The sequence below is a fragment of the Magallana gigas genome, chromosome 2, assembly GCF_963853765.1.
Source record: "Magallana gigas chromosome 2, xbMagGiga1.1, whole genome shotgun sequence".
Classification (NCBI taxonomy): domain Eukaryota; kingdom Metazoa; phylum Mollusca; class Bivalvia; order Ostreida; family Ostreidae; genus Magallana; species Magallana gigas.
In genome coordinates, this window is record NC_088854.1 from 44,317,076 (window position 1) to 44,331,930 (window position 14,855).

At 32.6% G+C, this 14,855-nt stretch overlaps 2 protein-coding genes across 2 annotated transcripts in view; one reads left to right on the forward strand and one right to left on the reverse strand.

Moving 5' to 3' along the window:
- The first annotated feature begins 809 nt into the window (after positions 1–809).
- Positions 810–7,052, forward strand: LOC105319670 (protein PIF). Its single transcript, XM_011417290.4, has 4 exons — positions 810–968; positions 3,788–3,979; positions 6,288–6,479; positions 6,561–7,052. The coding sequence occupies exons 1-4, from the start codon at positions 908–910 to the stop codon at positions 6,743–6,745; spliced, it is 630 nt and encodes a 209-aa protein (XP_011415592.3). The 5' UTR covers positions 810–907; the 3' UTR covers positions 6,746–7,052.
- Positions 7,053–13,540: 6,488 nt separating this feature from the next.
- The window catches only part of LOC105320898 (low-density lipoprotein receptor-related protein 2), a 41,602-nt gene continuing 40,287 nt past the window's right edge, over positions 13,541–14,855 (reverse strand). The window contains exons 78-80 of the mRNA XM_066072364.1: positions 14,542–14,629; positions 14,158–14,260; positions 13,541–14,043 (exon numbers count right to left, since the gene is read on the reverse strand). Of these exons, the coding sequence (XP_065928436.1) occupies positions 13,849–14,043; positions 14,158–14,260; positions 14,542–14,629 (386 nt within the window). The 3' untranslated portion in view covers positions 13,541–13,848. The remainder of the gene's footprint in view (positions 14,044–14,157; positions 14,261–14,541; positions 14,630–14,855) is intronic.

The window sequence follows — 14,855 nt, forward strand, 5'->3', positions numbered from 1 at the left end:
TACGGTATATTTTAACCCTTTCTCTCGGCTTAGCGCTTTCCAGTACTTTGAGTACTTTGATTTCTATAGTCACCTTTCCTTACTTATGTAGCAATTTACCTTCTCCACCTGCATATGGTGCTTATGTCTCTCAGTTAATTAATACGCCAGGACATGCTCTTCGTATGAACAGTTTCTAAGGCTAGGCAAGCTACTTGCAAAAAAAGTTGATTAAACAGGGCTATGAACAGTCTCGTGTGAAGTCACCTTTTCGTAAGTTCTATGGTCGATACAACGACCTTGTCAGCAAATACAATCTTCCACTAAGTCGCATGCTGACTGACGTTTTTCATACTAATTGTTAGACCATAATTAATCACCAAATTGTCTAATGCATTATGTTTTAATTCGATACAGTGCAACAAGAAATAAAAAATAGTTTGAAATACATTATATCCAAGAGAATAATGATGATTTGAATTTGTATTTGAATAATGTACAAATCAATGTGTTCTCCTTTACTTCATAATATGGCAATGGTCATACAATTACCGTTAGACATGCTTACAGTAACGAACTCGATTCTTAATAATAATAGTAAAATGTTAAACTTCAAAACGTGTTGATGAAAATATATTAAAATAAATCATCAATATTAGTACAACCAACTCGTTATTTTCTTCTTTGTGGTGTGTTTTTTATGTAAACAACCAATGACGTTTCATACAACAATCATATTTTTTGCGGCCCATTAAACGCTTAAAGTGTCAATATGTTTTCTTGTTTCCATTAGTAAGACTCAAAATTCATTAAAAGTGAACGGCCAATCATGAAGTAATACCGACTTCAGCGCTGTGGATCTTGCTACAATCGATCAAGTGACATACGCTTTCATTAGACGGTAGACGTGGCTCAAATTTCGACTAAAATGTCGCTTTTTAAAGCTGCAATATGCATCTTATGTCAAGGAATTTTTGTGTTTTTTCAAGGTAAATGTGCATTTTGACTTATTGGTATTTAGTACGGCTTGCTACCTGTTAAATCATTATTGTGTTCTGCATAAAATGCGATACGTTTTATTGTTTGACCATTTAAAAAAAAAGTTTAAATCAAAATAAATATGCTTAAAACAGTATTCAAACTACGAAATAAATTTATTCAATCAGGGAACTTATTTCTAAGAATTATACCATTTCTAGAATCAGTGATAAAAAAAAAATTCACACAGTAAGAGGTTAATTGTTAAAAATTGGTAAAAACAATTTTTTTTTATTTCGTACATAAACTGATATCTGAATTTACCGGTAATCATATCAACTAATTAAATCTCCATACATTTGAATTATAACAGATTAATGGGTTGTGTTTTAACCCAAATATTTTGTTACATCTACATTTAATAATCCCTTTTTCGTGCAAGTAATAAAAGACTTCTTTTCCTTCACACTGAAGTATTTTTCTTTGGTGTAACTCAGATGAGGAAACAATTCACAGTCCTGGCAATTAAGATTTTGAATAATTTTACTGATCAATGATACATATCATTTCAGGGTTAATCAAAGTAATGTCATACAATGTAATGGATAAATTATTAAATTTTTTTTAAAAAGAACAGCTGCGGTTTGCAAAAGGGCTTACGACTTACGACCTAATTAACGGATGCTATTTGATAACAAACTAATCAGTGTTTCAATTTAGTTCCGTTAAAGTATAATTATAGAAATCAAAATAATTGTGAATTAACGGTGTTTTATAAACTTTGTTTATTAAAGATCAATCCATGAGACTAAAGGTATTTACGACTTTGTCGTAAGTTCTTTTGTAAAACGCAGCCCAGGACAATCAATGCAATCTTAATAATCATATATCTAATTTATTAACTTAATTTATATGTTAGATTTTTTTCAGATATTTGGTGTTGATTTGTTTTGCGCATATTTAATAATTAGGTACAAAACAATGGGTAGGAATTGGGTTTTGTCTGCTTTTTACCCGAGATTTACCTGCATTATATAATATACAATTATTTAATGCTTGAACAGTCAATAGACCAGAATATTTTTCCCGAGGTGCAGGGAACAGCTCAGTATGATCTATTGCCCGAGGCCAACGGCCGAGGGCAATAGATCATACTGTGCTGTTCCCTGCACCAAGGGAAAAAATTCTGGTCTATTGACTGTTCAAGCATCAAATAATTGTTTTATTACCTAATTCCTTTTTTAGTTTTCGGGGTTTACAATTTGCAAATTGCAGATGGTTTTCGTGCGATTATGCAATATACTCAGATTTTATTTTCATCTTTTACATGCACAAAACATGTTGCATGCATTACAACATATCAATTTAATATTAGATTACACAAAAAAGGGGGAGTCTTCAACCCATTAGATTTTAAATAGTCTTTTACCCTATATAAAGCTTTAAAACTTTTGATTATTTGATACTCCATGCATTTTGATAACATTGAATTTAGTTTCACCAAGTACTAAAAACAGCGTCTACACAGGTAAAATTGCAACATATGTTCAACATATGTTTAACATATGTTGAACATATGTTCTGAAACATATGTTCGCCATAAAAAACGAGCACCATATGCTAAACATATGTTCATAAACATATGTTCACCATATGTTTAACATATATTAAACATATGTTTTTGATAACCATATGATTACCATATGTTTATAAATATATGTTAGACATTATTATGTTGAACATATGTTAATTCCATGTTTGTGTTTACTCATTTTCTTTATCCTTTGGGATTGTTTACACAACATCTATCACATATGTCTTATGCATATTTGAAAATATGCCTTTAAATATTTTTTTTATTTTTTAATTCATTGTTGGTACAAATTCTCTTTCTGAATTACCCTCTTCAACTGATTATCCTGTTTTTACAACACCGAGTCTTTTAAAAATTGCATTAATTTTGCAGCTCCAGCTATCTGATGAAAAAAAAACAGAGATAAAAATACATGTCATTTTTATTGTTGCAAATATCATATAGACAAGTTTGTTATTCTTTTGTGAATGGTTCTCACTCACTGCAGCTTTAAAAGTTTCTGAAAAAGAAACAGAGCATGTAACACTTTTTAAGATGGTAAATAGTCTTTTACCTTATTTGAGGCTTTAAAGCTGTTGATTATTTGATACTCCATTTTGATAACATTGAATTTGGTTTCACCAAGTACTAAAAACAACATATATGTAAAGGAATATACATTCCTTGAGAACTATCGAAAGGATGTAACATTAACATACCCGCGTTCTGAAATACGTTGCCGGTCCAATAGATCGCAGTCTATTGACCGGCGGTCCAATAGATCGAAGTCTATTGACCGGCGGTCTAATAGATCGCAGTCTATTGACCGGCAGTTCAAAATAGACGCAAATATTTAATTTGTAATAAAACAACAAAATCCCGTTGATTAGGTAATAAAAAACATTATTTATAATATCGCACATTACATTAGGTGTGCCGTTTTGCACACGTTTCCTATACTAGATTTTCAAATGTGTGCAAAACGGAAACAAATCAAAAAGACGCATCGGTTGCAACAAACTACATGTATCTAGCTGTGTATTATCTAATAAATAGTGAAATGTGAAAATAACAGACTGTATTGTTTGATAATATAAGATATATAACATTATTTTACAAGTTTCTTTACAAACACGGTGTACTATTTCCAATTCTTCTTCTATAAGTAAAGTGTAAATGACAAAAAAATAAGATTATACTAGATGTATTATGTTCATATGTTCAGATTTTCTTTTAAAATCAAAGTTTTGTTTCCAGGCTCGCAGACTGTGGCTTCCGTAAGTTTGGCATACAAACGTTTCCTCGGTAACAGGGTTAACAACATGTACGCCAGTCCCGCAGCTCACCATTACGGAACCTTCGTCTATGGCAGCGCCATTAGTAATCACGTGGGTCTACAGTCAAACACGAATAACTTGAATTTTCTCAGATCAAGAGATGTAGCGGAAGGTAGGACTTAGTAGATGAAAGAAGAAAAAACACAATTGTGTTAGGTGAAAGATTCACAATAACTTTGCAATTCCTTAAACAACAACAGTGGGGTTTAATGTTGTTAACTTTTTGTGACTTCGGTCTTGTATTTGAATTAATGAGACTGGCCATTCGGGTGAAAACATATCATTTTATGTAAAATACTAGTAGAGCAGTTATTCTAAAATATTATTGATAAACATTTTAAAATTGTGGTTCATTAAATGCGTTTAAAAGTACGTTTAAAGATAAGATTTTAAAGTAAAGAAATGAAAAAGCTGTTTTTATTGAATTAACATTGCGACCCAGCGAAAAATGTACGGAGTTTAATTTTGGCGGAATGCTACCTTCAATACACGCATCTGTTGCAAGTGCATTGCCTGGGGTGGGTGCATCATTCATGTCGCCAGGGCTTCCTGGGGCTGCATTCTACATCGGAGAGGCTCTCTGCATGTTCCCACGTGGCGGTTTTTTTTCATTTCTCTTTCTCTTCGACCCCTTGGTTTCCTCAGGCCCCTTTGTTCCCTCAGCATGACCTCTTTTGACCTTTGGCATGTTTGCTAAAAAATATCCCAATTATTTTAAATTTAAATTTCAAATCCTATTGTTTCATCAGTAATAAATTAAATCTTTTCAGTCAAAATATAGAAAAAACATACTTGTATGAATATACAATTAAAATTGTGCTCGTGGTTAACCGCAGGTCTAATGGCTTGCACACAAAAAAAATTAATATATTCCAATGAAATGTCATCGAGCAAAATAGATGAGAACGCGGAACATGAACTGGCAAGATTGGAAATATACAGCTTAGGTCAATTTCAACAAATCAGTTAAAACATTTGAAATGGGCGGGAATAAATTCATGCGGACGTCTGAGAAAACAATGGATTGAAACTGTATTTTTAGGAAGTGTATTTTCGATCCACCTCGATCGAAACAAAAACTTTTATTTAGAATCAGCAAAGCGATTAATAAAGATTTTATATCATCAATAAGTATATAATCAAAAAATATGGAAAGATCCCAATTCGGAGATATTATACGCAAAGCAAAGCTGAGTCCGATGACTTCAGAGAATTATTCGTAACAAGTATGAAATCAAGTGGGGCCATTGTTGAAACGGAGTTTATTCCCAGAGGAGAATAATTCAAATTCCCATTAAATAAATGAAAATTATACCCAGATAAAAATTTTCTTTTTTGCTAAGTATATATTAACGACAAGATATGCGCGTTAATTGTTTATCTAACAATACACTAACTTGTGCCGACTTTTATATATATATATATATATATATATATATATATATATATATATATATATATATATATATATATATATATATATATATATATATATATATATATTCTGATGTCATCGGACAATACTTTGCCTTGCATTGAATCTCTCCCGAATTGGGGTCTTCTCATACATATTATGTACTTGCTGGTTATATACTTATTGATGATATAGAATATTTATCAATCGCTTTGCTGATACTAAATAACTGGCACGTAGCATCGTTTTTGAAAGGGGGGCAGATCTTGACAAGCAAAAAAAAAAAAAATAAAAAAAAAAAATGAAAAGGTTACTTTCTTAAATCCTGAAAATCCTAATTTTCAATTCACTTTTTATTTCCCTGTTTTCAATTCAATCTTTACGTGGTCACAGAAAAGTGCTTTATGTTAATTCAATTTTTTTAATGTAAATTTAAGAAAAATCTTCGCTGCACGTTGAAAATACAACTGTTGTTTCAATCCAATGTTCTCTCAAACGTCCATTTGTTTCCATTTCAAATGGTTTGACCGTAACGGGTGAAATTGACATAAGCTGTATATTTCCAATCTTGCCACATGTTCCGCGGTCTTATAACCGCTTTAGACTGTGATACTTATTTTGCATAAATGCTCTATTATAAACAGTATAAGTGCCAAAACTATTTCGACATCGGTCTTGTAATGAGACCGGCCATTCGGATAAAAATGAATCATATTATCTAAAATAAAACAATTGTTCTAAAATGTTTAATAAAAGAAAATTTAAAATTGAGGTACATTAAATGCATTTAATTTAAAAGTACGTTTAAGATAAAATATCAAAGTAAAGAAAAGAAAAAACCGGTTTCGTAACCATGAATGACAGATCATCAATCTTCTGAGATAACTGTACTTGACGAAACGTTTTCGAAAGGAAAAAATAAAAAATGGAGTAAAAACGTTACATAGCAAATAAAGGCATCCAAAAGCGTTTGTCTTGACTTCCTTATTCGTTGTTATTGACAAAGGTTTGTGTGCTGCAGTCCCTAATGGCAGTGGAACGTGGTACGCCATTTTCCCAGGAGACTGTAGCAAATACGTGCAATGCTGGGATAATAATGGAAACATCCAAGGAACCGTGAGACAATGCCCTTTTGGACTATTTTGGAAACAGGATGAACTAACGTGTGCAAAATCCACAAATATTCGTTGTGAAATGGGTAAGTTATATGCTGTTCGAAAGGTAAAAAAAGGTGTTCGAGAAATCTTACATGTTTTAAAAACAATCCCATTTGATTCAGATCCGTGCTTGAGCGCTCACAATGAATTCACCTACAGAATGGACGGGTCCGGTTGCCGCGCGTTTTGGACCTGCATAAACAGTTACAGTGTTGGATCGTGCTGCGCTCCCGGGACCCACTATGTGGAAGGCGTGGGATGCTTGCTAGGATTGCCTTGCAACGATCCTTGTCCTCCAAGAAGATAGGACTTCCAACCATCAAATATGACCCTATCTCAAAAATCTAATCAATTAGATATATGTTGACTATATTGTTTTTCTTTTCTTTAATAATAATGTCTAAAAACTTCTTTTCATAATTACATTTTAAGTTTGTAGTATGGCAGTGCTTTTAAAGAAAACAGCTATCTGTAAAGTTACAGAACGTACGTTTGTTGGGAAAACAGTAACTCGACTTGGAACTGAATAATTATTAGTAGATAGCATTTACTTTTTCATTATCCGTTTTACAAATACTAGTATATTATGAAAAGCAAATAAATCCTTTGCATCATGGTGTCATTTTTTTTTATTAAAAACTTTGAAATTCTATCTACATATCAGTCTATCAGAAAATGATGTTTCTATCACAGAATTTATACAACTGTAATATAACGTTCACAAATGAACTAAAATTGTATGCAAAGGAATTTTTTTCTTAAAAATTTCTATACAGAAAGTTTGACTTTGTTTTATTGTGTTCCTTTTCGTATATTCTTTTTGGAACCTATAAAAGTCAGTCTGACTTGTCCAGCCTCTATTTACGGTATCGTAAAAAGGATGACAGAAACAGGGGAGCAGGTGGAAAGGGTAATTTTGATTTTCGAATTTCTTGAAACTTTAATTTAAAACAAATAGTGAAACAAACATTCAAAACATGAAACCATTTTCGCCTGTTTCCTAAAATACTACTTTGAGTGGCGTGATCACAAACATAAACAAGAGGCCCATGGGCCACATCGCTCACCTGAGGAACAATAGGTATGATAAAATCAGCTTAATGGAGTCATAATACAAACAATCTGGACAATGTACAATAATACATGTAGATCCTGTATAAATAAAATCCACTTTTCCCCCTGGATATTCTTATGTTTATAATCATTAGTCCCTTTTCTAACAGGATGATTTTATAGTCATATCACATGTTGAGTATTGCAGTTCTCAAAAAGATCCTTAACAATTGTTTATATATGGGATATAAAGCTACATCAAACATTGAACCTTCTTGTGAGGCCGAAGAATTGTCCTGGAGCCAAAGTCTTAACAATTATAAAGAATCATCTGGCTGATTAGTTTCTGAGAAGAAGATTTTTAAAGATTTCCTCTATATATTCCTATGTAAATCTTCGACCCCCTATTGTTGCCCCACCCTACCCCAGGGGTCACGATTTTCACAACTTTAAATCTACACTTCTTGAGGATGCTTCCACACAAGTTTCAGCTTTCCTGGCTGATTAGTTTCTGAGAAGAAGATTTTTTAAAGATTTACTCTATATATTCCTATGTAAAACTTCGACCCCCCCCCCCATTGTGGCCCCATCCTACCCCCAGGGGTCATGAATTTCACAACTTTGAATCTACACTACCTGAGGATACTTCCATACAAGTTTCAGCTTTCCTGGCTGAATAGTTTCTAAGAAGAAGATTTTTAAAGATTTACTCTATATATTCCTTTGTAAAACTTCGACCCCCCATTGTGGCCCCACCCTACCCCCGGGAGTCATGAATTTCACAATTTTGAATCTACACTACCTGAGGATGCTTCCACACAAGTTTCAGCTTTGCTGGCTGATTAGTTTCTGAGAAGAAGATTTTTAAAGATTTACTCTATATATTCCTATGTAAAACTTTGACCCCCCATTGTGGACCCACCCTACCACCGGGGGTCATGAATTTCACAACTTTGAATCTTCACTACCTGAGGATGCTTCCACACAAGTTTCAGCTTTCCTGGCTGATTAGTTTCTGAGAAGAAGATTTTTTAAAGATTTACTCTATATATTCCTATGTAAAACTTCGACCCCCCCCCCCCCCCCATTGTTTCAGCTTTCCTGGCTTTCTGGTTCTTGAGAAGAAGAATTTCTCGAAATATTTCTTTAATTTCTAATTATCTCCCCTTGAAAACGGGTGTGGCCCTTAATTTTCACAACTTTGAATCCCCTTTGCCTAAGGATGATTTGTGCCAAGTTTGGTTGAAATTGGCCCAGTAGTTCTTGAGAAGATGTTGAAAATGTGAAAAGTTTACGGACAGACGGACGGACAGACGGACGGACAGACGGACGACAGACAAAATGTGATCAGAAAAGCTCACTTGAGCTTTCAGCTCAGGTGAGCTAAAAATGTTTGGATCACATTTTAGTTTGAAAAATTGTGTATTACATACTGTGGCGAATAAGGAGAGAGTATCCCAAATACGTTCAAAAATTGCGGTTTTAAACAAAAATTGCGATTTTAAACTCAATGAAAAGATTATCAGGGGGTGGGGTGGGGGTGAAGACCATCCAACTCAGAGAAAGAAACACTCTTCTAGGGATCGGGAATTCTCTTCCCTGATCTCTGCCGATGAAGTCTAATGGAAACATAGGTAATCACAGATTACAAAGCTCACCGAGACGAGACATCACCCTTATGAGACTTCATCTTTATGAGACCACCTTTATCATATTAAATGAAAATCATACTTTATGATCTTGGATATTCATGGATTCTGTTTTGAAACAATATCGTATATCATCTGTTAAAAAATTGAATGATAATCATATGTTTACAGTTCATATGTAAATCAATACAATAATATAAAATTAAATATTGCATCCTATCATATTTACAACATATATCATATAATACAATAAAATACCATAATAAACAATGATGAGATCTGATATTGTAACGTATGATATGACATTGTATTGTGTTATACGTTATTGTATTTGATCAAATAATACAATATCATAATATATAAAACAATAGTATTATATTAAAATATCATATTACATAATACATTATAACATTGAAACATATGATATTATATTGTATAATATAGTATGATATTGTATGATACTGTATCATTTTTGATACATAATATGATATAGTATCATATGATACTGTAACTGTTTTCAATATAATTTGATACAACATTGTATCATATCAAATGATACAATATTATGTGATAAAGTAAAATATTATATAATACAATATTATATTATACATATTGTATCATATGATACAAAAATATATTTTACAATTTCATACAATACAATTTCATGTGATGTGATAATATATCATATTATAAACCAATATCATATTACACAATATCGTATGATACAATATTATAAAATGTTACAGTATCATATTATACAATTTCATGTGATATAATTCTATTTACAGAAACTTATATGATATTATATAATAAAGTATGATACAATATTATAGAATATACAATATTGTATTATAGGATACAATATTATATTTTGCAATATCTTATGTTATACATCATGTGATAAAATAATAAATTAATAATACAATATAATATTATACAATATTGTATCATAATATACAATACTATACATTACGATATCATGATACAATATCATAACATAAAATATCAAAAAAATTAATACAATTTCATATCGTATCATATAACTTTTTATAATATTACATATGATATTATATTGTATCATATTAAACAATATTGTTTCATTCCATACAATACTATATCATAGGAATCATGTTATATCATTTATCAACAAACACATCTATCTATCGAGCAGGTTTGAGTGAGGTAGGAGATTTCTTTAGCATCCTTGATAATGGAGATCACGCTCTGCATCTGAAGCAACCTCTGCGTTTCATTTAAAATATAGTTAAATCAACTATGCAAACTATCATCTATAAAACATGTGACCTGTTCCAAAAAAACTAAACCTCATCCAGCATCAGAAACCTATGGCTCAGATTCAGCATTCAAGCCTGTCAGGTGCATCAGTATACATAAGACACATCTCCATGCAAGTTTGGTGAAGTTCAGACCAGTAATAACTAAGATATCATCATCAGAGGGCACTAGCAATTAAAACCTTAACCTGCTCCAGCATCCGCAACCTATGGCTCAGATTCAACATCCATGCCTGTCAGGTGTATCTGTATCATAAGGCACACCATCCATTCAAGTTTGGTGAAGTTAGGACCTGTAATAACTAAAATATATTTTTTAGCATCCTTGATAATGGAGATCAAGCTCTGCATCTGAAGCTTCCTCTGTGATTCATTCATACTACAGTTTAATCAACTATACAAGTTTGAAATAGTACTATTATCTATTAAACATGTGACCTGTTCCAAAAAACTTAACCATATCCAGCATGTAAAACCTATGGCTCAGATTCAGCATTCAAGCCTGTCTTGTGCATCAGTATCATAAGACGCACCATCCATGGAAGTCTGGTGAAGTTAGGACAAGTAGTAACTAAGATATAATCATCAGAGGGCACCTGCAACAAATACTTTAACCTGCTCCAAAAACCTTAACCTCCTCCAGCATCCCAAACCTATAGCTCAGATTCAGCACCCAAGCCTGTCTGGTGCATCAGTATCATAAGACACACCATCCATGCAAGTTTGGTGAAGTACGGACCTGCAGTAACTTAGTTATTGCAATAAAAGGGCACCTGCATCCAAGTCTTTCAAGTCCATAAGTAGGTCCAGATGCATCATCCATGCAAGTTTGGTGGAGATAGGACAAGTAATAGCTTAGATACAGGACCTGCAACAAAAACTTTAACCAGGTCCGGACGCCGATGCCAACGCCGACACCGACGCCGACGCCGAGGGTATAGCATAAGCTCCCCCTGACTTCGTCTCGGTGAGCTAAAAATCTTTTGGTGAGAAAGACTCGTAGATATGGCATGGTTGTGACGATACTTATCTCCTATTTCTGTTCAATTTCTGTCCATCTAACTTATCAACATGTGGATGCACAGCTAGGTAAAATCTAGTGGGTTTTTTTTTTTTAAGCCTAGTTTCATAATCAGTGGCTCTTTTTATATTAAAAGCCGGAATGATTGTTAACATTGTAGTAGAGATACCAGGCATAAAGACAATTGAACATGATAGATTAAAGATTATTTAAAAGGATGCCATAAATTTAGTAAAATCCAGTTACCACTTGAGACATTAATTAAACCAATGTTATTTCTTGTACCACAGTTGTAGGTACAAGTAAAATTACTTCTGTTGGGGTGTTCGTTTGAAGCACTCTGAACTATCGCCAGTTCTGACAGCAAACCTGGAGGAGTGAACATTCAATAGAAATGAAATGACAAGTGCAACAGTTACTCACCAGCTGATAGCCATCTATCATTTTTCCTGGTTTTCAGAGGATGAATCATTCTCATTTTCGTTACTTTAAAGGATCTGATGCAATCTTTAAAGTTTGCAAAGAGTAACTTTTGTCATGCTACTTAAGAATATTTCTGTTATAAAGTAGGCTATGGTTATGTTTTAACTATTTGGCTTAAGAAAACCCCAGGCTCCGTATCTCCTCCTCCCAATTCCCACAAAAAAGAAAGAATTAAATTATAAATGAGATTTAAGGGCATGGCCGAGTTTTGACCAAATATTCCTCAACGGTTAGTCTACTCCATCTTTTGCAATAGAAGACTATCTTGGAAAGCGCAAAGGCTTGTGGCAAAAAATATCTTAATCCCAAAGAAAGTGAGCGCACAAGATTGTAAGTTTGCAGGAATCCTCGACACGAATCAATTGGGATTTAAATGTCTATAACCTCGAAAGGCTATGTACAGGTTTCAACAAAAATATATTGTGTTGAGAGTCGAAGTACATGGCTATTCCGGTTATTAAAAAACTCACAAAGCTTTCAAAAAATGGCAATTAGAGGTAAACCGATAACTAGTTGGAAATGTTAATGCAAACATATTTTAATGAAGTTATATTGTGTATATCCTAAAAAAAACTAGTAATAAGAAAAGACATTTTTTATAGTGTTCATACAGCAGATCTAGAAATCAATAACAACAAATTAAAATATACCGGTATATTATAATTCAACATCATGTTATAATAACAAACATTTAAAACAAAAAAGTTTATTTTAAAAAAAAAAGGCCACCAGTTGGATTTGAACCCAAAACACTGAATGTATGTATTCACAAATCCAGGACGAAACCACTGAACCATGCGAGACTTGTCAATATATGCTCTATAAAGTACAGTTTGAAACAACACTGTCATATCAATGGACTTAGTTTTTTATCCTTCAAAAAATAATTTGAAAAAGTACATAATTAGTCATCTCTGGGTCATCTCTCCATCTTTTTTTAAAAAGCGACATTTTTAATGTTGAAGTATGTTATTTTAACACGTTTCAAATTTGTGGAGAGAAGACCCAGAGACAACAAAGTCATTTAAAAACAGTTGTAAATAAGTAGGATTTTGCATGAATTGCATCGTGTTGCTATATTTAGACCCATATTATAATAAAACCTTTTGCATTTCAAATATTTTTCCACTCATTCCACATCCAACAGAAACCAAATAACGGTTATAATTCGAAAAATATTCAAAATCAATTGATGAAATTTTCACTCTCCTTGTGCCCCCAGATTCCTGCCGAATCTACATCTAAAGCGCCCACATTCTTTGTCCAATTGAGTAGTTCAGTCCTTTATCAAGCTTAATGTTGTTGCTTGTGTTGCAGACTTTTTTGTTTCTAGAACACAAAAAGTAGAATAGGGGGTGGGGTAAGGGTTAAAGACATTCGCAAAACACCAAACAACTACCCTACCATTAACATGAGATTATCTTGCTTTGTTCTATGAATGTTAGTGTATGCGTATTTCTTGTTTACACAGATTCACTTATCCACTATCCACTAATAATTTTGCAGAAAATATTTTGACAAGAATAAATGACAACATAGAGTTAGCTTTTAACACAGAACAGGTATAACATTGTTAATTTGCAATAAAAGAAGAAAACATCTGTAAAATAAAAGGTTTATTGGATAATCATCTGTACATTATGCTGCACTTTTAATAATCATCAAATTAACCAATTCCTGCAACCATGCATTTGTGTCTTCTTTTTTTTTTTTTGCAAAAGCAATATCAAAACATGTGACATATTAAAAAAAACATTGGATATGAATTTGATTATATACAAAATAAACATGAAATACAAAAGTATGGCTGTATTCACTAGCACACATACAACATTCACATCAGACATTCTTTCCTCATCTCTCTGTATACAGAACGTTTGTAGATTGGTGATTTGCTATACACATTAGGTTAAATGGATGAGTCTAGATGTCCATTTGTGTGAGCAGTATCACTTTGTGACAATGTTATGGAGTCTGATGGAGCCTGAATATCCGGAGCACTGCGGAGGGTAGTGTCAATACCCTCTGCTTTGAAAAACATTGGATTACTAAAGTTAGTGGAGTCTATTTCACTTCCATCCTCTGCGGTTCTGTTCACACTGGGCTGAAAATAAAAAGTCAAAAATGTTTAAAACCTTTGAATTTTTTAACCCCCAAAAAACAATACTTTCTTCTATAATTTTGTCTGCATAAATCTGTCGTGGTTTGATCTGTTTACCTCCTCAAAATTAAATGGGGGAGCTATCTGGACATTGCCTCCATCTCGGTAGGATACACTGCTAGATCCAACCTTCAAATCTCGCGCCTTCAGCAAAAGTTTTCTGTAAAAAAAAAAGTGCTATTTATTAGAAAATTAAATCTCAAAAGCAACATTTAAGTATATACAAAATTTTATTATGAATTTAAATTTACCTTCTCAGTTTCTTCAGATAACTCTTATTAATTAGTTATTTCTTTGAAATATCGTCACCATATTCACTCTTTAATATTTGTTTTCAATATGGCATTGTTCTTTGAAAAACTTATTACTCTTTGTAAAATAATAACTTACAACAACCTGTACATTTTTTGAATGACATCGACATCTTATAAAAGTCCTTACCCTTTTTTCTTTAGAATGAACAGGAGTAAGATAAAAGCCATCATTACAAATGTCACCACCACAACAGGCACAATGATACCGATGACATCTGTAAAAACAGAAATACTAACAGTTTAAAACAAAACATTTCTTTATGCGTCAAAAATTAAACAAGAAATACAACAAAGGACTATATATGATAAGGGCCTAAAATGGCCCCCTAAAATGAACATCATCATTTTACTATCATTCTTTGTTTTCTTAGTACAGATATGTATGTGATGTGTTTACATAATATTCATTTTGGTTCAAATGCCCACAATTTAGAAATATGA